The sequence below is a fragment of the Erithacus rubecula genome (genome assembly GCF_903797595.1).
Source record: "Erithacus rubecula genome assembly, chromosome: 22".
In the NCBI taxonomy this organism is placed as follows: domain Eukaryota; kingdom Metazoa; phylum Chordata; class Aves; order Passeriformes; family Muscicapidae; genus Erithacus; species Erithacus rubecula.
In genome coordinates, this window is record NC_136674.1 from 6,030,018 (window position 1) to 6,052,574 (window position 22,557).

A 22,557-nucleotide genomic window follows, 5' to 3' on the forward strand; every position below is an offset into this window, starting at 1 on the left:
TGGCACTGGTGCTGTCACCAATGCTCATGCTGGTCCCAGCTGGTCACTGCGGTGTCTGCAGTGGGCTGCTGACAGTGCTGATGGAGTCACTGTGTGGGGCTGGCCGCCCCGCTGGCAGCCCTGTCCCCGCTGCCATCCCCCGCCCTGCTGGCAGCCCTGTCCCCGCTGCCATCCCCCCGCCCCGCTGGCAGCCCTGTCCCCGCTGCCATCCCCCCGCCCCGCTGGCAGCCCTGTCCCCGCTGGCAGCCCTGTCCCCGCTGCCATCCTCCCGCCCCGCTGCCATCCCCCCGCCCCGCTGGCAGCCCTGTCCCCGCTGCCATCCCCCCGCCCCGCTGCCATCCCCCCGCCCCGCTGCCGCCCGTGCCCGCAGCGGGTCCTCCCGCCCGCCGGGGGGCGCTGTGGCGCCGCTAGACGCACGGAGCGGGCGGAAGTGACGTACGGAAGTGGAGTGGAGGCCGCCATAGCAACGGCGGGATGAATGCGCCTCCGGCCTTCGAGTCCTTCCTGCTCTTCGAGGGCGAGAAAAAGTGAGGGGGTACCCGGGGGGCGACTAATTAAACCCTACTCTGATTAAACCCTAATCGAGCGCGGGGAGCTGGGGGGAGGGAGCCCCGTCCCCTGCACGGGTCGCTGACATCCCTGTACCCCACACCCCCCAGGATCACCATCAACAAGGACACCAAGGTGCCCAACGCCTGCTTGTTCACCATCAACAAGGAGGACCACACGCTGGGCAACATCATCAAGTCGTAAGTTGCAGCGGGGAGGAATTTCCGGGGGTGGTTTGGGGCTTTCCCACCCTTCATTTCACTCTTTTCTTTCTTCATTCCTGTTGTAGGCAGTTGCTCAAAGACCCGCAGGTGTTATTTGCAGGGTATAAGGTCCCACACCCTCTGGAACACAAAATTATCATCCGTGTCCAAACCACGCCGGATTACAGCCCCCAGGAAGCTTTCACCAATGCCATCACAGACCTGATCAGTGAACTCTCCCTCCTGGAAGAGAGGTTCAGGGTAAGGGCATGGATTCAAAACTATTTGGGCTTGTTGGAATTAATTAATGGGATGGGGCTGTGTGTCTTAAAGCTGCTGGGTTTTAGGTTTAGGAATTAATTCAGCCCAACCTCCTTGTGTTGTTCAGCTGCTGTCAAAGCTTGGTAGAGCTTGGTTTCTCCTAAGTGCAGTTGTATTTTATTTTAATTATTTTTTATTCTCCTGACAGAACTCTGGGCCCCTATTTTCACTTCTCATTGCTTCCACTCAGTTTATTTATTGATTTAGCCCCTAAATTCTGAGACTTAATCTGCCCAGAATATTACTCAGATAAAATCAGGGGGACTGTGATTGAGACAGTACCTCTGATGTGCTGGGAAAAGGCACCAGGGCACCAATTTGTAAAGATGTTTTGATTTCAATTTCAGTTTTATTTTTCTGGTTGCTGTAGAGATTTTCACTGTGGATTATTTTGATTCAAAGAAGAGTCAGGAATGATTAAACATCCACCTCCAGCTCAGTAACAACTCTTGTCTTATCATGTGTATTTTTGCTTTTGCTTTACAGGTTGCTATTAAGGACAAACAAGAAGGAATTGAGTAAAATACCCCCTTTGGAGCAGACTTGTTTCTGAGGCAGAATGATGTGTCTATTACTGGATGAAATATTTGAACCTCCATTCATGGCAAATATTTTCCCCCTTGTCCCACTAGTGTTTAATTTTTGACAGCAGCAGTTTTTGGGTTTTTTTTATTTTTATTTCAGCAGGCACTTTCCCAAGAGGATAAATGCTGTGTTGGATTTGGTGGATAAGTCAATAAAGTGATTTTTAGTTTTCTAATTGAAGCTTTAAGGCAAATATTTGTCCTGGGCTGTTGGGGAGGTTGTTGTGGGCATGAGAAGCTGCTCAGTGACAGCTGGAGATGAACTCTCTGCTTTTCCTGCCAAAAAGTCCAGGCACTGCCAGCTGAACTGGTATTTTGTTTTATTAAGTGTCATTTCTATAAAACAAATGCACAAATTGTGAAAACTTACAGTAAAAGAAACAGGATGTCTACAATGAACTGATGAGTTTAACAAACTCTTACCTTGTTTTTTTTTTTTCTTTTTTTTTTTCTTTTTTTTCCTCCATCTTGCACATAAAACTGGTCTAGAAAACGTTCATGGGCACATGGGTAACAGTCACTAATACTGCACTAGGTCAAAGCACGGGGGTGGAGCTGTGGCACAGGGGTCTATGACTTCTTCCAGATGGCTGTAATGTTCACACTGGTCAGCACAACCAGGTAGGTGAAGGCAGGGTCAGCTACCACGTTGTTCACCAGGATTTCAGGAGGCTGCTCCCCGTTCACACGGAGCTCTGGCCACTTGAGGATCTGTGGGCAGAGCAGAGGGGGTGGTGGCATGGCTGAGGGGAGATGGGGCCATGGGGATCCTGAGGTAGAGGCTCTTCCTTTGTTTGAGGGACTGGGGGAGCTGTGGGATATGCTAAAGGGCCAGGGTTTAGTGCACAGGGGCTTGAGCAGGGAGGGACAAGTGAAAACAGCTGCACCTCAGTCCTAGAGGAACTGATGGGGAGCTTGGCAATGCACTTCCAAAAACCTGAGGAATCACAGAATTGTTGAGGTTGGAAAAGACCTCCCCCAGGGATGGTGACTCCCTTCAATACCTGAATAACCCTTCTAGTGAAGACATAATGGAACACTGAGTCACTTCATACCTCTGCCTAATGCAGCTCCAGACTAGTGGGTGAGAGCCTTTGGAGTGTTTGTGCTTGTCCTTTCAGAGGGACAGGCAAAGCAACAGTGAATGCTCAAAAAGAGAACTTGTCCAGGGGGAAATACTGGGCAGAAAAAAGATGAGTGAGCATAGGGAAGCAGTGAGCCCTTTCCTGCCAGGGAATGTTCACTCTGGCTTCCCTCCCCTCCCTGGGGCATGTGCTGCCTGCTTTTGTGCTCCTCAGTTTAACCACCCCTTCTCTGGGGCTGTTTTAGGAAGAGCTGCAGGGGGTGACATATTTGCCTTGCAGTTCCTTGTTCCTGCCCCAGCAAATGGCCTTGGCCACGCTCTGGAGATTACTTTGAATTGTTTGTGAGGAAACACAAGGCATCTTCTGGGACAGGCCTGCTCAGGAGACTGGGATCAGGTGTCCTGGGGTGGAAAGGAGGCCCAGAGAGCACCTCAGACCTACCTGTGTGGGAGAGATCCTCCGCTCCGAGCGCTTTCCCTTGGCAGAGCTCCAGGCCGTGGTGTAGTTGGAGAGGTTGTACATCCACACACTGCCCTTCTCATCCCCACAGAACACATATTCTTTTGCTGTGAGAGCAGAAAGAAAAGATGGGGAATGAGTGTGGAGCTGGGAGCCTGTTCTGCTGTAAAGCAGAGGATCCCAGTGGAGGGTGCTGTATTTCAGCAAAATTCCCTTACTGGCACAAAAACATTAATCTACCTTGCTCAGAAAAAATGCATTTGAAGATAAACCAGCTATCTTTAGAGTAGAAAAGATAATGCTAAATGCTTTGGGATTTCTCCTGACTTTTTTTAGACTGGTTTTTGGAAGTGTTGACCAGATCAGGTTGGCTGTTCCTTGTCAGTCTCCAAACCTGGCTGTGTGACATCCCTGCCCACAGATGCACTCAGCATCCCAGTGGCTCCACAGCCCTGAGCTCTGTGCTTTGAAAACCAGGACATGAAAGACCCCCCAGCTTTGGCTGCCCCCCCTTGTTGGGCAGATGGTGCAGCTGTAATTATTTATTCCTGGTGCTATTTCCAGCCAGCTGGTGCTGGGCTGAGGCTGCGCAGTGCTGGAGCTGCACTGCAGAGCTGCAGAGGGAGAGCAGAGCTCTGAAATCCAGGCTCCACCTCCAGGCTGCTCCCAAGGATCAAAGGAGAGCAAAGCATTACCCAGGAAATGGGTGCTCCTACCTGGGCAGGTGCTGAGGGTCAGGTAGGACATGTCTGTTGTGGACCACTCCAGCTCAGCCAGAATAACTGCAGACATTGTCTGTTGGCATCCTTTTCCCTTGGAATCAAAAGATCTGCTCCAGCTCCACAAGTATATGCATCCTGGTTTGGAGCTCTTGGAAACTAGGGAAGAAAGGAAGGGAGAGGCTGTGGCAGCTGCTGGGAAGTAAAGAACATCAACACAGAGGTGGTCCATCCAGAATATGGATTTCAAGCTGTGGGATCTGATCCAGCAGCAACTGTTTCCATCTGCTTTACCTTATTCCAGGATAACTGGAGGTTGCAGAGAGATTTTCAGTGCTATGCTAATGTTCCTGAGCTGCAGGACAAGCATAAGCTATTCAGAAAGAGGCAACCTATGATGTGAAACTCCCAGTTCCCCTGAAAAAAAAATTATTTTGCCAGCAGCCCTTGAGAAGAAAGGGACTCTCCTGCCTTCCACATTGGCACTGCTTGGCCAAGTGTGCTCCATGGATGTGTCCATCTGATCTCCAGTCCTGTCCAAGCATGGGTTTGCACTCCAGGCCACATTTTTGGGAAAGACAAGTGCTTCTGGGAGGCAGCTCCATCCTGTGCAGCCCCCTACAGCTAAAGAGGCTGGCACCCCCTTTTCAGCCCCTCTGCTTGTAATGCTGACTTCACCCTGCACGTGCTGAGGTTCCCCACTGTTTTTGGGATTGTGCTGTTGTGTTTATACTCACCAACGACATCATCATTGAGAAAAGCCAAACCATCAACCCTGTGAGCTGTTGTCATGCTTTCCCCATCAGGAAACTGGAATATGGCTTCAAAAGGCCTAGAGAAGGGAGAAGGGTGAAATGAACCAAGTGCTGAACAGCCAGCACTGAAAGGGCACCTGGCTGCAAAACCTAGAAGGAAATTAGTGTATTAGTGAGTCTCTTGCCAAGCTCAGGTGAATTCCCACTTGAATTTACACTTTTGGTCACCTGGGTTTATCAATACAGCAGAAGGCCTTTGCTCAAGGGATTGCTGTTTCACTCCATCTCTTTTGCAGGTATGAGGATATTTATCCGCAGGGCATGACTTTACTTACTTCTTCCTCATAATTTTGTCCTGAGCTCCCACAGGGTGCCAGTTTCCTGGGTTACCTCACGTCTCAGGAGCAGGGGAGGCCTCACTGTGAGACTGGAAATGTATCCAAAAATTTACACTCTGTTGCACTTTCTGGGGATGACACACCCTTAAGTTTTGGGGTATTGGATTACACTCCTGCCAGCCTTCCTGCAAAATAGCCTGCAGCTTTAATACAAGCTCTGAACAGTCCTTGAGCATCATGCTCTTTTTTTTTCTGGCCACTCTGGGAAGGGGAGAATATTTTAAGTTTGATAAGACATGCTGCTTTTGCTCAGATCCCTTCAGTTAGAAATCAAGCCTTGGCTAGGATTATCCCTTCTTGTTATGGCAAGCAAATGCACACTGTCAGCTTGTGGAACTCACCTGCTTTTTTGTCCCTTATCCAGTTTTATGTTCCAGGCAAAGCAGCCACCTTCACAGCCTGCCAGCAGGTACTGCTCAGGACAGGTGGGGACCAGGGCAATCCGTAGGGGGATAGAGGCTGTTTCCAGCACCAGCAACTGGCTAAAAAACAGAACAGTTAACTGGCACTGTGATGAGATAGGTACAAGGCTCTTGGACTGGCCATGTCTGGTTTTTGAACCTTTACCTTGCTTTGAAATTGTAGTCATAGTCTGGAATCCCAATATCCCAGAGTGCAATTCTCTTGTCATAGGATGCAGCTGTAGGACACAAGAGAAGCAGGTAGTGACACTGCTGCTCATCTGGCTCTTCTCCTGCTGGCTGGCAACTCTGCCTGAGTCACAGTCATCCTCTAGGGCTCCAGAGAGCTCATTAAAACACAGCAGCAGTCCCCAAGGCTCCTGGCCCAGCACTTCCCAGACATTGTCACACACACACAGTACAGTCCTTATCCTGTGCTCTCAGAGGGGCAGATAAAACAGTTTGTTTCCTGGTGTCCAGTACTGAGTTGTGGCTTCACATGGACTTTAGTTAGTGGCCCTCTGAGCTTGTTTCTGGTCAGGGCTTCTAGTGGAATCTAAAATATGAGCTCTAACCTCTACTCTCAGGCAGACACCACTTTATTCCACAAATTCATGGCTTACTGTGTTCACATCCACAACAGCTCCCGCTGGGAAAGTTAGGCACTGATGAAGGATGAGAAACATGTCACCACACTGATACACTGGAAGCAGAAACAGTTCTAACAGATTACTCTGAGTAACCTGGACCCTCAGCAGATGGCAGCCCTCAAACTCAGTTTGTTGGTGTCCCCCACCCCAAAAAGGATGCAAAGAATCCCCCTTAATTACTCTAATTTTTCTATGAAATATAACCAGTCTTGCTGTCCATATCATTATATGACTGTGCTACCAACCTCCTTATCCCTTCCACTACCCTCCTTATCCTTTCTTCTGCTTCTGCTTTTTGGGACTCCTGAGGCTCTTCTTGGAAAGTACCCCCTATTCTCAAAAAAATTCCACTTTCAATGGTTCATGTAGCACTCTAACCACTCCAGGATGTGGGTAATTGTTGGCAGGAGAAACAACGTGCTGTGGGGTGCAGGTGTGGCCTGAATGGCTCTGTACCAGTTCACTGTAAAGCTTGACAATGCAGTTGCAATTTGTAACATGATGGTTCATTACCAGTCCATGACCCACAGCCTCTGTGGGTGCTACTATGTGTGGCAAAACTCTCCTTGACATCACGACCTGAATAGAAATTTCTGATGAGGCATAGAACTCACATTAAAAAAAAGCAAAATCAATTAAGCACATTGTTGGATAAAATGAAACCAAACAGCCCATAATAGCTGCTGTGCTGGAGGAGAGCCCTGCCACTGCCTGGCTCCCAGCTGCCTGCTCTGCCATTCTTCTTACTCATCTCCGTGGAACAGATCCACTACTGGGCTTGTTTGTGGCTAATTTGTGTGTGAGTGCCACCCTGAGAGACACCAAGGGAGAAAAAGGAGCTGCTGCACCTCAGCTAAAGAGCCAGGCTCTGGAACAAGCTGTTCCTGCTGGAGATTGCTGCCACAGGAGAGTAACAATGTTCTCTCCCTAATGCCTGTCCGTGCCTTTTGTTCATGTGTCCCTGCATGCCCTGGTGACAATTCCCCTTGTTAAGGAAGCCCTGACTTTTCACATCAGTGCTAAAACCAGGGATTCTGAAGCAGACTTACTGAAGAGATGGGTCTCTTGGGTTGGGCTGAAGCAGACAGTAGCAATGGGCTTTTTGTGAGCCTTTATCTCTCCATAGCAGAAGTCAGCTGCCACGTGGATCAGTTTGACAATCCCTCTCCTCCCTGCAGCTGCCAGGATGTTGTGAGCTTTCTTGCGGCTGTCGCTGGTCACCATCATGAGAGTTGTCCATGCAACACTGAAGAATTCCTGAGACAGAAGGAAAACAAGGCTGGGGTGACAGGGAACAGCCAGCAGGGTGGTGGCTGTTAGCTCACAGGAAAGAACAACTGCCACAAGTGCTTCTCAGGTGAAATGACACGACTATTTAAGATGGAGCATCAAAACTCAAAACAGCTCTCAGAAGAATATAAAGTACAGAAAGAGAGAGTTTATTCCTCTGTGCTGGCAAGCAGGCTCAGCAGCCAGACATACCCATGTGAGGACTGGCAGGCTAATCTCCTAAACTATTAAAAAAATAAACCCAAACCAGGCTAAAAGGATAAGCAAGCACTGTTATTATCTATCTTCATCTTAACATCTATCCACACTAACACTTTCAGACCTCTTTGTAATATGTATTATGCATATGTGTAACTATTACACGTTGTGGTATTCCCATTCAATGCTTACCCTTCCCACTTGCAACTCACCTCTGTAGCCACTTTATACTTTTTCAGCACCGTCCCTGTCTCACAATCAATCAGACAGACAGATTCTCCTCCACAGGTTGCCACAGTTCTGGAGGAGTTCACAATGGGATCTGAAAGAGGAAAAAAATGGGTGAGAAGTTCCCAGGTTCAGTGAAAACACAAGACTGCAGCTTATCACTGCCTGGTGCTCTCTTTCAAAGTCAAAGGAGAAATACGTGAGCAAGTCTCCTCCTGACAACGGAGACTACAGCTTGAAGGAGCAGGGGTCTAAGGCATGGAGTCTGCTGGGATTCCAGAGCCAGGTGGTTCTGGGAATCCTGCAAACCTCTTTAAGAGCTCACCTTTCCTGGCTCCAGAGTCCAGCACTGGCTCGAAGACACAGGACCAGAGCTGCGTTTTAAAATCCTCACGGCTGTTGCCTTTACTGTGACACTGAAGAAAATGCAATGGCTCTGCACTGACATCCTCCTACAATAAACCATCCACATTTAGAAAATTCATTCCCGGACACGGTTTGCCTGTGATTGCCTTGGCAGAACCCTCTAACTGAACACAGTAATCTGAGTTAAATATTTTTCAGCCCTTCTGTGCTACGGAGAACAGGAAGACAACAATGCTCAAGACTCCTCAAGCAGCAGGGAACTGTTTAGCAAAGATGTGCCCAGCAGACCCCAGCAGACAACCCCATTTCCTACAGCAGAGAAACATGAAAAACCCTTTAGATCCCCACTGGCCTGAGCTGAGGGGGAAACACCTTTCCCCATGCAGCCACTGGTTTGAGCTGAGAGCAAGGCTTGCCTGTCCCATTTCTAAGCACAGGCTGTCAGTGCACCACCTTGGAGCGCTGGTCCATCCATCCCCCGGAGGGGATCCACTGGGGTCTCCTGGGGGGTCCCTTCTCTCCCTTGATGCCTCTGAGAGATTTAAAACAATAACAAAAAAACCAGACCAAAATTCACAATCTATTTGGCCAACTATGAGCTCCAAGCTGTGCAGAGCTCTGAAGAAACCTGAAGGCAGCTCCTCCCACTATAAACCAAGAGTCCCAAAGCCAGTCCCAAGGGGTGATGGATGCATGTACCTTGCGTTTGGAATTCTTCACGGGGGTCAAGGTAACCACGCTGTTGTCCTGCTCCTGGCTTTTCTGCTCCCCTGTCATCTGGCTGGATCTTCTGTTGCTTCTCTCCTTGGGAAACTCCTCTCCATTGTTCTGTGCCTTTTTAGCTTCCTGCTCAGGGGTTGCCTCCTTGACTGGTTGGTTTGATGTTCTTGGTTTATCAGGAGCTGGGTCATCCTCCACATGAGCGGATTTTCTGGGATTAACTTCCGTCTCCTTCTTGGTGTTTGCCTGGGTCTTGCACTTCTTGTTTCCAGGGCTTGATTTTGAATTTCTTTTCCTCTTGCTGGGTGTTACTGTGACCTATAAGGCATGTTGTCAGGTTCTGCAGAAAGTTTTTAGCTTCCCCAAGATATACAGATAATTTAAGCCAAAGATATTAATTATTCATATGCAAGTATCCTCCCACAATTACAGACTGGGTTCCAGGAATCAAGACAGCCCAGAGCTGCAGAGTTCCTAGAGGCAGAAGATAATGAAAACCATGCAGCCAGCTTCTTTTTCAGCTCCCTTCCCCTGTCTCAGTCATTTGCAATTTACATTGGATGTGGAAAAACAAATCTGGCCTATGGACCACAGGGGTCCAGTCTGCAGTAATTTCCAAGCAGGAAAACACCAGCAGAGCCTGGCCAGGCATCAGCTCAGGTCTCTAATTAAAATATCCCTTCCTAGAGGAGAGGTGGAGTGAGTAGGACTGTACTCATGAAATGTTTTTGGTTCCCTATGAAAAGGGAAGCTCCCTGAGGGAGCAACTCAACCTTCACAATTCTGGGAAAGCTTCAGTCTGGCTGTAAAGAAGCCTGAGCTGTTGAATACAGGTGGGAGCCTGAGACTGCCCCTGTGATTACCAAAGGGTCATAAATGTGAACTGACAAGAGCTGCTGAATTCCTAGGAAACAGAAAGAACATTGCTAATGTAACTGGAAAAATTCCCTACCTGAGCCACTTCTTCTGCAGCTTCCCTGGGGCTTTCAGTGCTTTCTTCCTCATTGTCATCTGTCTTTTCCTCTGGTTCAGTATCAGAGTTTAACTCCAGACCCAGTGAGCGTGCCAGAAACTCTTCTGCAATCATTTTCACCTGAGAAGCAAATATGTAGATATGTTAAAAAAGAAAAAAATAAGACAAAAATGCCACAGCATGTCAAGCTCTGATGTGTCATGGCACAAAGAGCTGCTTTGCTGAGTTTTTAATATCTGCTCCTACTATTCTGTGTGAATTTCACAAGTGGTGGAGGAGTTCCCAGCTGACATTACATGACCCAAGAACATCACCTTGTCATGGGCATTCAGAGTACACAGCTGTGGAAACAACAGTACAGCAACAAAAGGAGAGATGCAAGTATTGATTGTGTGTGTGAACATACAAATAAATGTTATAAACTAAATGGTGTCTTTCCCTGCTGGCAGCAACTACACTTCTTTCATTATCTTTTCTCTTTCATCAAGAGTAAAGGTTGCCATTAAACTAATTTGCAAATAATTAAGTATTAAGGATACTGCAGTCTAATTAATTAGTACAAGTACCACTGTTGCTTATGAATTAAAAACAATATTTGATGACTGCCATTTCAACTTGGTGCATGTTTAGTCCTGGTGCTTCTGTAACTGCTTAACAAAGCAGTGAAGAAAAAGTGATACCACTTGTCAGCAAGAGCACCCAAATGCATGGAGAGTTTTTATCCATAATGCAGAAGCAGGAGCAGGGTCCTTGCCTGGAGAAGAGCAGGGTGAGTGGGATGTGACCTACCCGCCAGCGGGTGAACTCGCTGAGAGAGCTGGGCCCATACACCACATTGGTCTGCACTGACTTCAGGAACTTTTTCTTGATGGACTTCACCTGCTCAGCTGTGTGTTTCTCAGGGAGTTGGTCACGGAAGAATTTTTCCCAGTGAGCAGTAACCTAGGCAGAAAGACTGAGCTTATTCAACAGAAAAGCACAGGAGAACTTCTGAAAGCATTTAAGAAATGGCCAGTCCTGAGTGCTGCACCCTACTTGATGGTACCACTTTAATTTATTTATTCAAGTACACATGACCACTTCAGCTAAGGAGAAGTGTACCAAGCTGGAGTGAGTGTGGCTAAGCAGACACTATGAGCATGGACCTATTTAGAGAGATACCTGCACTCCAAAAGATGCAGGATTCTCACCTGCCAGCACAGTTTCCTGTTGGAGTTTCTGGAGGGCAGTAACACATCCATCAGCATTTGGACTTTTTTACATTGAGACACAGGACTAAGAACTGGGCAGGCAGGTACAAATGATGTCAGGGAAAGGCATCAGGGCACAGTTACCACAAAAAGAACAGCACATGGAGAGTTTGGTGTCTCATTGAACAGCTAATCATGATCAGTTGTCTGGGACAAGAGGCTGAGCAGCCCTCACAGAGACCCTTTGAGGTTCACAGGTTTTATGCTGACAACACTCAGCACAATTCATCCCACTTTTCAGAATCTGATTTTTTCTCCACTGTTACACAGAAAGAATTAAGAAGATTACTTAACTAGAATATGAATGGTAAGAGCAGTAATACACAAAAACAACCAACCAAACCAACCTTTTTTCATAATTCAACAATAATTTTGCTCAAGATCACAATGATGCCTTGTGGGGACAATCTATCAGGAGCTAAACTGTGTACACAAATGAGTGAAAATAGAGTTGTAAACATTCACAACTGAAGAAGAAAGAACAAATCCTCATTCCTGGTGTATGCTGGAAAAAGCAAGACTATCCTGAGCTTGGTTTTGTTCTGCCCATTCCTGGGGCCTGGAGAGTAACAAATTAGATGGGGAGGTGTTTGCAGCTGTTCTGGCAGCATTAGGCTTCTCCCATTTCTGAATGATGATCAGAATGACCTGAAAAACTACAGGACCAGACACAGACCTGGTTGGCCCTTCTCCTGTCAACTAAACCAAAGGCAAATTGGCTGCACAGAACAGGCAGAGCAGATGCCAGCAGTGACCAGAGAAAGCAGCAGCAGGACATTTCCTGGGTGGCCCATTCTGCAGGCTGGACTCAGATCATACCACGGGTATTGCAAACCACTTGAAGCTTGTTTGCAGCTCTGTCACTACACTGAGCACAGGATTTAATTATTCCTGAGGTGTTTAGAGGCTAAGGAAATATCCCACATCTTACCTTGCTGGTGAGCTTACGGGTGTTGACATGCCTCACATGCTTGGCCAGTTTGGTTATGTCCTTGCCATTGAGCAGACGAAGATTTTGCAAAAGGAACATTACTTTATAGTCATCATTGAGCTAGAAAGACAAAACACTGGAGTTACAGAACTTGTACATGTGGTACTGGCTTTACTTTTAGTCCTTGATTAAAATACAGCCTGTATGAGAATTATGTATTTAGTAAGGAAAAGCCACTTCATAAAATCTCCTCAGGATTTTCAACTTGAATTTCAAATTTTAGATGTGAAGTAACATTCTCTCTGAGTTGGGATCTTAAACTGCAGACAGAGCTGCCCAACCCTCAGGCAGTGCTAACATCCAGCACAAGGTGGGGGCTATGTAATTGCCCATCTGCTGGGCCTGAATGCAAGGTTGGGAGCTCTGTTCATATCCCTGAATTCTAACACAGAGGAAGGCCTGTCCTGCCTCCAGTCAAGGAATTCCAGCAGGAATTCCTAGAGTCAGATGCATTTTAAATCAGATAGTTCACCATACAGACACACATACTGCCAGTGTGCAACAGCAAATAAGCAAGTGGGGATGGTGAGTGGCTGATGCCAGTTTACAGCACAAGTAAAATCAGTTTTGGATGTTTGTCTTGTACAGCCAGCAGATCCTCTTGGGAGGAGTCAAAACCTAAACCAGACTCATCACCAAGTTTAAACCCTCATCTGAGGACCCAGTCTGCTTTTCTAGAGCACAAAGGGCACTAAACTAACACATATTAGGAAATAAAACTAGCATTAGATATTAGGAAAAAACTCTTCACTGTGAGGTTGGTGATGCACTGGCACAGGGTGCCCAGAGAAGCTGTGGCTGCCCCATCCCTGGAAGTGTTTAAGACCAGACTGAACAGGATTCTCACCAACCTGGTCTAATGGAAGGTGTCCCTGCCCATGGCAGGGGGTGGAACAAGATGAGAATTAAGGTCCCATCCAATCCAAACCATTCTGTGATTCTATGTTTCTATAAAGATATATCTACAAATCATTACTGTATTTTACACTAGCATGAGCAAAGGTACTGTGCCTGATAAGCCACCTAAGACAGGACTTTGGCCTAGGGAATCAGGAGTTCAAGACACAGATTTTAATATCTGAGTGGTTTTGAGCAAGTCACTTCTGCAGATTGAGAAATAGTGGTTAAATGTCACACAAAGGCTGGCTGCTTTCTCAAGTGCCCTAGCACTTGGTGCCCAAGAACAATATATGAGAACTTTGCACAAGTGCTGTTTGTTTGCCTCTCTGTTTTATGTAAGAAGGGGGGTAACTCACTGTCAAGTACACATTGTTCTCATAGGTCAGCTCCTCGAGCAGAGGGAACTGTTTCAGAGCAGTTACATCTTCCAGTTTGTTATTGCTGCAGTCCAGGACACGCAGATCAGGGAGGGTTAGGCTGTTGGGAAATTTGTCCAGTAAATTATCAGAGAGATCAAGTTTCTGCAGGTGCCTCAGGCGGGAAAACAAGCGCGGGTCTAAATCTCCAGTCTTCAATTGTAGCTTGGACAGGCTGAAAACAAAACAACCAATTAGACAAAAAACCAAACCAAAACACACACACAAAACCAAACAAGAAAAAACTCCAAAAAACCTCCAAACCATGAACTATCTGCAGCTCACTGGAAGAACAAATGCTGATTTCATAGCATAGACAGTCCCACCTGGTGGCACCTCAATCCAGCACAATTCTCTGGGTACAAATGAGTAAACCTGCTTTTTCTGGTGGTAGCATTCTGGATTGTGAGCACACTGTAGGACAGCTGATGTGTTTGAGCTAACAGCCACCATCAGAGACTCAGGTCTGGCAAAGTACAATTAACCTGCAATTCAGATAATCTCCTAGGGGTAACTGAGCTGGCTGGGAGCAGTAAATCATCAGGAAAGTTCATATTTTATAGAAAAAAATACTACACTTCTGGAAGGTTTGGTATTTTATTCCTGTGCAATGTTGATTCAACAAGACAAGCTGTGGCAATTCAAGACCCTCAGTCTACCCTGTGTATAGAACACACTACATTCATTATTTCACAGTTCAGGCCACATGTAGAGTGTGTCCCCAGATAATCTGGCTGTTTTCAAAGAACAACTCGACAAAAAAAAGATGATTTTTCCAGTTCTTTTATAGTGAGTTTTGTTGCAAAAGTTTCCAATGGTAAATGTAGAAATTCACCTAAATCCCAAGACTGCCACCAAAACAGAAGAACTCTGTTCTGAAAGAGAAAGTGGTACAACATTGGTGAGGGGAAAAGAAATTTCTCTGTAATAAAGTGAAAACTGCATATTATAAGCAGGGCCATTTGCATTTGCTAAGATCACTTAAGTGAGCTCCAAAGGGAGCTTCCAGTCCTGGCAGCCAACATCTCTTGAGGGCACAAACTTGAGTTCTTTTAACAAACAAAATCTCTGTCTCTGACTAGTTAAAAAAATAGGCTTCTAGATATTAATGAAGTGTGACTAAATGAGACAAATAAATCCAGAAAGTAAGATCCTTTCTCCTTCACTTGTCATCTCAGAAGTGCAACCAGCCAGTCAGAGCTGGTAAGAAATGTTGAGAACAATCCAGCTGGCTGCAGAGCTGTGACTGTGATGTCCTTTTGGGGGAAAACTCAATGGTGCTGCCCAAATAGACATTCTGAAATACAACCCTTCAACATCACAGTATGAAGCTGCATGGAGAAAGCCACACTCCAAAAATCTACAGCTTCAAACATCTCTCCACCATTCTGTTACCCAGATTACTGCAGCTGATGCTCCACAGAGAAACCTGTGAATCTCTCACTAAAAATAATTACTTTAGCACAAGGCAAAATGAAAGAAATAACTTTAAAGAGTACATGTGAAACCCAAACCCCCTGACATCAGCAACAAAAACAACAAAGGAGCCAGCCAGAAACTGGCCAGCTGAGCCACTTGGACTGGCCAGCTCTGGAACAGTGAAATTCCACTGTGTTAAACATTTGGAAAGACACATATTTGCAATGACCTCTCCTAAGGACTTGAGGGACAAAACTGTTTTTAGAGGTTTTTAAGTGATTCAAAGTTTATTCTCTCCCTCTGCAATGTTTGAGGTAGTAAGATAACTGGATTTAGAAGAGATGGAACATCATGGAGGGAGAGAAAAATGGAAGGGAAATAATGCCAAAAATACTTAAAAAACCCTCTGAAATCCATGCTGGAAGATTCTCTTATTCACATTAAGCAACTGCTAGCAAAGATGCAAGGGCTTTTGAGGTAGGGAAATCAGGATCCAGCCTTGAGCAGTTTCACAGACAGAATGGCAGCAAATATACAGTAGAAATGGCAAAAAAAGGTGACATCTGCCAGTAACCTCTCTAGTGAATCCTGCACTGGGAATGCCCTCTCAGCTCTGTGCTTTGAAACTCCATTTTTTAAAGTAAAAAATGTTTAGGGGAAGAGAAAAAGACATTGCCAGGTTGAATTAATCTGAAATTTTCCATGGGCCTGTGTGCACTTACTTCAGTGTCTCGATCTTTCGAAGCCTCGTAGATCTCGGAACTGCTCTTTCCAAAAGAAGTTCTGTAGTAATTTTTGACATTTTCAATCTCCTCCTCTGCTGGAATCACTAATCAGTCAGCTGTAAGATGTCTTCTGGTTACCTTTGTGATAAAACAAATGGGAATAAGAGGAAATGCTTTCAACAGCTTCAAGGGAGGGAAAAAAATTTATGAGGTTATTTACTGATTTTGCTGCTGTGTTGGAAGTCACCTTTTTCACTTGGTTAAAATGAACATGGCAGAGACTATTATTAGATTGGGCACAGGCTCCCAGGATGTTGATCCAATCCATCTCCAAAACAACAGGGATACATCCCGTGGCTGCTGGAGTGACAGACTTGCTGCAGGTGAAAGCTGTCCATGAGTGATGGCACACAGGACCAGGACAGCAACACAGGTACCTGTTTGTGCCTCTCCTGGGCTCTGCTCCAACAATTCCAATACTCTTTCAAACAAAAAGCAGCAGTAAGAGTCAGTACACCTGCTGTGAATGTTTTTCTCCCAAGCAACACTGCACTCACTGGCTTAACCGGCTGGACAGACTCTTGGCTGAATATATTCCCAAAAATTTTGGAAAACTGAATTAATCAGCAGAAATTGAAACACACACCAATCAAGGACATCATTAACTCATCAAGGAAAAAAAAATTCAACAGCATTAGAGAATGCTGTCTTGTTGGTGATTAACTGATATTTCAGTACACATACAGAGGGATATGCTGATATTTGGAATATCAGTGCTCACAGGGCCAAGAGAGCTTCATGAAACGACTGGTTCAGGGCTTCCCACTCTTCCTGACACAGATTCCAAGAGAAGGAAATAAAAGAGAACAGAGCTCCAAGGCCAGGCTCGCTCCTGTCTTTCTGTGTTAGATCAACGCTGCCTAAATGCCATTCCAGCACATTGTGAGGAGCACATGGGGCACGGAGCTGTCCTTGGCTTTGGTTTCAGCAGCACCACACCCCCACAGCACCTACAACACTGTGTGATGAGCAACGGGGCACTACAATGCTGTATACACTGAAATACTGTATACAAGCACAAAGAGCTGAACTGAAAACCAGTTTAAACAGCAGCTGTTTGGGATTTGATCCTTCAAGTGACAGAGCTCTCCCTGCAAGTCAAACCACAGGGTCAGGCTGATCCAACCAAACCTCCCTCAGATGCTGTGCCTATAATAAAAATGTGACACCAGTGACTGTGGATGTTGCCATCGCCCTCTCTTTGGCACACAGACACAGCTGTGACGCGGCGGGAGCTGCAGGGAAGGCCAGACACGGCATGTCCCATCCCCTCGGCACCGCGGTGGTGCTGCAGGGGGTGCATTCGGTTATCTCGGGGTTCTTTCACGGGGATCCGGCCCCTCCCGCCTCACGGCGGGATGGAGCCCCACAGCCGGGCCCGACCTGACCGTGCCCGCCTGGCGCTGCCCCGGGAGGCGATGGGCGCGATGCCCCGGGGGTGACACGGCCATGGATGCCGGGCTGTCCGCACACGCTGCGGCGGCCTCCGGGCCGCGGGCCATCACCGGCTGCGGGCGCAGGCCGCGGCTCCGCCCGTGGGCAGGGCCGGACCGGGCCGGGCGGGGCAGATGCGGCCCCGGCCCGAGGCCTCGCCCGTCACCGCCGCCTCCGGACATCGAGCACCGCGGGGACCGGCGCCGGCCGCGGCCTGGGGCGCCCCCGCAGGGCGTGCGCCGCGCCTACAACTCCCAGCGTCCCCCGCGGCGCCAAACAGAGGCGCGGGGCCCGGGCGCGCCGCGGGGGCTGCTGGGAGCGCGAGTCCGCCCGCACCTCCCCTCCACCCCCGCTGCCCGGCCGCGCAGCCTGCGCCCAGCCCCTCGGCCCTCACCTGGAAGCGGCCGGGGAGGAGGAAGAGGAGCCGGGGAGGGAGAAAGAGCGGGGGTGGGGAGGAGGAGGAGGAGGAGCGGGAGGCGGGAGCCGTGTCCTCGGCGCAGCCGGCGGGATGCAGGCGGCGGATGGCGGCGGAGGCCTGGGCTGCGGTTGCAAGGGGATCCGTTCCTGCCTGCTCTGTGAGGGGCCCGCGCCGGCCGCTCCGCCTCCGCAGGTACCGGGAAGGGGGCGGGCGGCGGGGCGGGGCGGCGGGAGGAGCCGGGGGGCGGCGGGGGCTGCCGGCCCTGGCCCCTCGGGGCGGGGCGGTGCGGGACCCCCTGCCCGAGCGGGGCCGCACGAGGCAGAGCCCCCCCGGCGGGTATTGTGAATTGTTCACCTCAGCACGGCGCAGGAGCCGGAGCTCACCTGAGCCTCACGTGTTACATTCATTTGTTTCAGCTTAGCCTTGTGGCCTGCGCGATTTTCATCAACTTTTCATTCAACATTTATTGCTGTGACAAACCATATCTCTGCAGCAATACCCACCATTAATCTCCCTGTACCTGTGGCCCTGAGGATCATCGGATAAAGACATCACTAGGAAAGAAAACTACCTCCAAGCAAGCAGCACAGTGATGCTGTAGCTGGAAAAAAAAAAAAGAGCAGGGAATAGTTGCTCCTCAAAAGCATCTGTAAAATTTCTCTTGTCTGTACAGTTTTCATGCTGCAATGCCAAGGTTGCACGGGTAAATAATGGAAATATCTTATTGCTTTTTTTCTTTTCCATTCATATTTCCACAGGGAGAAGATAATTTCACTTACTGCCCAGCAACAGGCCTTGCTAAAGGAAATGAGCACTCAGAATTTGCTGGCTGGGCATTTCCCTTTCCAGGGGTGTTCCTGGTGGAGGAGTTCATTAGTGAAGATGAAGAGTGTGAGATAGTGGAACTGATGGATCGAGATGACTGGAAACCATCACAGTCTGGCCGAAAGAAACAGGTTGGACTTTAGCAGCACACCTGATCTTAGATCCCTCTGGAAAAGGAAAGCTGTTTTCAGTTAAAACCCAAAATACTGAGATGTTTCATTAAGTGTTTTCCTTTGAAAGCTTTTCCTGAAATCAATAGCAAGAATTACCTGTAATTAAAATCAACTTCTTGAGAAAATACATGATAGTTACAACTAACAGTATTTGATGGTGTGTGTTCAAGCATTAAAGTTCACACAATCTCCAAGGGAAAGAAGTGGGTGTTCAGGTTTGGTTTTACTTTATAAATCCAGAGAGATTAATGTAGATTCACCAAGTCCTTTTGCAACCTGGCAACCAGGTCACTGGAAAAGATGAGAACAGAACTCTGCAGGAACAGCCTCTCCAAAAAGACTTGTCCTAGATTTTTCCTTTACACTAGCTCTTTCCTCCCTCTTCTTTTCCAACAGGATTATGGACCCAAAGTGAACTTCAAGAAACAAAGGCTGAAAGCTGGCAGCTTTACTGGCTTGCCAAGTTTCAGCAGGAAGATTGTGGCACAGATGAAAGCCTGTGCTGTGCTCAGTGGTTTCTTACCTGTGGAACAGTGTAACCTGGACTACAGACCAGAGAGAGGCTCTGCCATCGACCCCCACTTTGATGACAGCTGGCTCTGGGGGGAGCGCTTGGTCAGCCTCAACCTGCTCTCAAAAACTGTGCTCTCCATGTCCTGCGATTCAGAGGACACCATCCAATTATTTCCCATTTCCAGTAAGGAGGAATTAAATCCCCCTGCATCTTTCACGCAGACATCAGCGTGCAGAAGTCCAGGAGAAGAGGGAACCGAGTGCTTTTTGTCCCCAAGGCTGATTCCGGGGAAGGAGGTGAGTGTGGCCATCCTTCTGCCCCAGAGGTCGCTGGTGGTGCTGCAGGGGGACGCCCGGTACAAGTGGAAACACGGTATCCACCGCAGGCACATCCAGCACCGCCGCGTCTGCATCACCTTCAGGGAGCTCTCTGCAGAGTTCAGCGCCGGGGGGAGGCACCAGGAACTGGGCAAAGAACTGCTACAAACTGCTCTTTCCTTTCAAGGGAGACCCGTGTGACCAAGAGGTTGCATTTTGCTGGGAGAGGTGTACAATTAGGTTTGGAATTTGTATGGTTTGGTTTATTTCTGAGGTGTGTATAAGGAACCAGGTGTGTGCAGAGACAAGCTCAATAAAATGAAAATTTAACAAACAAGTAAAAGGGGTGGGCTTTGAAACCTCCCGGGCACTGGGAGCTTTTAGGCCAAAGTCAGAAAGAGATTGGATCCATTACCTGTCCTGTAACAAAAAAGCAAACAACCAGCTCCTACACACTTAAACAAACCCAAGAAAGTTGGAAAAATCACACTGAGTATCAAAAAGCCCTTGACACAGTTTCAGCCCAAGCCCTGGCACATATTTTAAGCTTTCCTGACCCATGCTTTATGACGTCAGACTGGTTGGAATGCTGCACCAAGCCCTGGGGGTACAACTACCCCCTCACCCACCTCAGATGGGTCCTGCAGAGAGCAGGTCTCAGGGGAGGAAGGTCAGCAGGTATCTCTCCACAAAACACTGAGAACTAACTAATGTAATTATCCTTTGCTGAAGATTCATGCTCTAACACTGAGGATTAATCATGAATTCCATGTGTGACCTGTATCTTCTATGACCAAGAGCAGCATTTGCAGAGGGCCAGTGCTGACTCTTTGGGCTTGGACAGAGATCAGACCAAAGGCCTGCACAGACTGTGTTATTTTCTGATCATTTGTCATCTCTGAACCCTGCTGTCAGCTCTCAGTAGCAAGAGTCTGATTTTGGGAATTAGCTGGGCAACAGACTGCAACCCTGGCAGCTATCATTTATTTTCCTGGCACCTCCAGCAGTCAGGTTTGAATCATGCCTCGTACCTAAGATTCAAGCAGTCATTTGCAGCAGAAGCTGATCTGAGGCCATCTGCCTGCTCTGAACAAACTTCTGTGCTCCTGAAAATGAAGTTGTGCTGTGGAAGAAGCATGATCCTTTAATAAACACGGTGGTGCCATGACAGCCCTGCAGCACAGTCTCATCTGCAGCAGGAAAACTCCACCTTGCCACCAGCAGGCAGTGCTGCCTGGCTGTGGTTGGTAAGGAAAGGGGACAGATCTCAGCATCCTGAGCACTGCTCAGCACTGCTGTGTTCTGCCTCACAAGTGCTTCCTTGGCACTGCACAGGATTTGCACAGTAAAGCACTCCTGCCACAGGCACTGCCCTCAGCTTTCCTGCAGGGGAGGGAGCTCTTCACCCCTGCAGCTACCAGGAAGCAGATGGGTCAATCAGGATATTTTTCATCAGTTTAAGCCAACAGATACAACCAGAGCCCTTTGTGGGCTGCAATGAGCCAGGTTCAGTTTAGTGCTGATTCCAGCAGGGACCTACTAGCAAGGCTCTCATGGGCAGTGGAATAACCCCAGGGCAGCACCTGGAGCTGCTGCTGGAGCAGAGGGGCTTGGTCCCAGCAGGACACAGCTTTGTACCAGCCTGGCACAGACACTCAGGGAATAAACCCAGCACAGGCTGTCACAGAGGGAGCAAACACTGCACGTGGATCCTCCTCACCCTGCAGTCCCAAGCCTCTCTCTCCATGGATCTGCTCTCTTCTCACCACACTGCAGCAGTCAAGTGTTGCCATTTAGGCTTGGCCCTAATTTCCAACACTCCCTTTTACATTTATATTGTGCTCTCAGGCTGCTAAAACACTTTCTGTGTGTGTTCCTGTTGCTCCATTCTCTCCACAGTGAAAGCAGATGATGGATTCTGATGAATCAGATTGCCACAATAACTTACACAATGTTAGTTTATCTTGTGCTCTGCATTTGCTGGCTGAATTTTTCTGCCTTGATTGAACTATAAAGGAAGGTACTGTTCTTGCCAGAAGATTCCAGCTCTTCCTAGCTGATGTCTTAAATGTGAAAAAATGCAAATAATTAAATACTAAGCCAAAAAGTGAGGGTTTTTTCTTGGTCTTTTTGAAGTAAAAAACTTAATTTAGTCACTACACAGGCATTGCTGTGCCAGTCTTTTGACATTTTTCACCTGCTCAACAGTCTCTTGGGCATCATCCTTAGATCAAAATGCAATTGCACACCTATCTGTTCAGTATTGCTCCTTAAAACTTTATGTACATTCTCTCCTAAAGACAGAGAACCAGAAAAAAATGCCAGAAAATCCTGTTTTACAGTGTTACAAAACATTAACAATTTACTGTCAAGTACCATAGAAATCTGAGAAAAGTATGAAGGTGTTTCAATCTTAATGAGGTCTTAAAAGTATTTTTGTCCACTAAGCTGGTATTAATAACAGAAGACAAACTTTAATGGTCTTCCTGTTATAGGAGTTCCTTGTCTACTTAACCTCCTTTTAAAACAAGGTGATGCCAAGACCCAGACCCTCATTAAAAGGAAGTGCATTTAACTGTTATCTCCTTCTGCATTGCAAAAAGAGAATGATAATATCTCACCAAGCTTTTTTTCAAAAAGAACCCAAGTTAACCCATAAGAGGATGTTGGAGGACTTGACTTGCCTTCAAGAAATCAGTCTGGAATCACCAAGCAGCATAAAACTGAGCAAGTTTATCCAGTTTCTCTCACACAGCTGGACAATAACTGAGATACATTCGTTGATCTACATTAAATATTGTTCATGCAGAGGTAAAACAAGAATAGGCAAAGCTAAAATACACTTTTTTTTTTTTTTTTTTCTTTGAGCACTCATGGCTGTCACACCTCTGGGCAGAAAGCATGCTCCCAGCTGGACACAGGGATTCAGGGAAATACTGCCCAAATCCAGCCAGTCAATTTTAATTACTGAAACTGCTTTGAGATGGCTGTAGAGGAGAGAACCTGTGAGCTAATTAGAAAATATGCCCCCTGGCCCAGCTGAATTTGATTGCAGCTTGAGGGGGTGTTGAAGAAGCTGTCTTAGAAGTTGATGCAATGAGATTGAAAAGATAAGGAATCTACAACAGCAGGGAAACTCCAAGACGTTTTGTTTGTTTGCTTGAAGGCAGGAAAAGAAAAGAAAGCACATTGGGAAAGGCAGGGGGAGCACCTCCA

The 22,557-nt window shown here is 47.5% G+C and overlaps 3 protein-coding genes across 5 annotated transcripts; 2 read left to right on the forward strand and 1 right to left on the reverse strand.

Annotated features, from left to right (window-relative positions):
- Positions 1-374: 374 nt before the first annotated feature.
- Positions 375-2,066, forward strand: POLR2J (RNA polymerase II subunit J). The gene is made up of 4 exons (XM_079325254.1): positions 375-527; positions 660-749; positions 839-1,013; positions 1,560-2,066. The coding sequence occupies exons 1-4, from the start codon at positions 475-477 to the stop codon at positions 1,593-1,595; spliced, it is 354 nt and encodes a 117-aa protein (XP_079181380.1). The 5' UTR covers positions 375-474; the 3' UTR covers positions 1,596-2,066.
- LRWD1 (leucine rich repeats and WD repeat domain containing 1) lies at positions 1,961-17,622 on the reverse strand. 2 transcript variants are annotated; one of them, XM_079325229.1, is made up of 16 exons: positions 17,489-17,622; positions 15,598-15,738; positions 13,397-13,631; positions 12,081-12,200; positions 10,689-10,841; positions 9,879-10,019; positions 8,906-9,244; positions 8,166-8,292; positions 7,825-7,934; positions 7,174-7,381; positions 5,641-5,713; positions 5,415-5,555; positions 4,658-4,752; positions 3,918-4,079; positions 3,184-3,308; positions 1,961-2,368 (listed from the first exon to the last, which is right to left on the reverse strand). In XM_079325229.1, exons 2-16 carry the CDS (start codon positions 15,675-15,677, stop codon positions 2,228-2,230), a joined length of 2,250 nt encoding a protein of 749 aa, XP_079181355.1. In that variant the 5' UTR covers positions 15,678-15,738; positions 17,489-17,622; the 3' UTR covers positions 1,961-2,227. The 2 variants fall into 2 exon arrangements, with proteins under 2 accessions (XP_079181355.1, XP_079181356.1); XM_079325230.1 differs by lacking the exon at positions 17,489-17,622 and adding an exon at positions 15,848-16,081.
- Positions 17,054-20,890, forward strand: ALKBH4 (alkB homolog 4, lysine demethylase). 2 transcript variants are annotated; one of them, XM_079325241.1, is made up of 4 exons: positions 17,054-17,704; positions 18,271-18,468; positions 18,907-19,320; positions 19,410-20,890. In XM_079325241.1, exons 1-4 carry the CDS (start codon positions 17,114-17,116, stop codon positions 19,623-19,625), a joined length of 1,419 nt encoding a protein of 472 aa, XP_079181367.1. In that variant the 5' UTR covers positions 17,054-17,113; the 3' UTR covers positions 19,626-20,890. The 2 variants fall into 2 exon arrangements, with proteins under 2 accessions (XP_079181367.1, XP_079181366.1); XM_079325240.1 differs by having other exon boundaries at positions 18,907-20,889.
- The last annotated feature ends 1,667 nt before the right edge of the window (positions 20,891-22,557 follow it).

Bases quoted from the DNA above. Each gene is read 5' to 3' on its own strand.
- POLR2J (XM_079325254.1), top strand. From the start codon at position 475: ATGAATGCGCCTCCGGCCTTCGAGTCCTTCCTGCTCTTCGAGGGCGAG. The intron at 750-838 runs GTAAGTTGCAGC...TTCCTGTTGTAG, and splicing joins CTGGGCAACATCATCAAGTC to GCAGTTGCTCAAAGACCCGC. The intron at 1,014-1,559 runs GTAAGGGCATGG...TTTGCTTTACAG, and splicing joins TCCTGGAAGAGAGGTTCAGG to GTTGCTATTAAGGACAAACA.
- LRWD1 (XM_079325229.1), bottom strand. From the start codon at position 15,677: ATGTCAAAAATTACTACAGAACTTCTTTTGGAAAGAGCAGTTCCGAGA. The intron at 10,842-12,080 runs GTAAGATGTGGG...CTTTCTGCCTAG, and splicing joins CCCGTAAGCTCACCAGCAAG to GTTACTGCTCACTGGGAAAA. The intron at 9,245-9,878 runs GTAGGGAATTTT...CATGCCTTATAG, and splicing joins CTGCAGAAGAAGTGGCTCAG to GTCACAGTAACACCCAGCAA.
- ALKBH4 (XM_079325240.1), top strand. From the start codon at position 17,114: ATGCCGGGCTGTCCGCACACGCTGCGGCGGCCTCCGGGCCGCGGGCCA. The intron at 17,705-18,270 runs GTACCGGGAAGG...ATATTTCCACAG, and splicing joins CGGCCGCTCCGCCTCCGCAG to GGAGAAGATAATTTCACTTA. The intron at 18,469-18,906 runs GTTGGACTTTAG...CTTTTCCAACAG, and splicing joins AGTCTGGCCGAAAGAAACAG to GATTATGGACCCAAAGTGAA.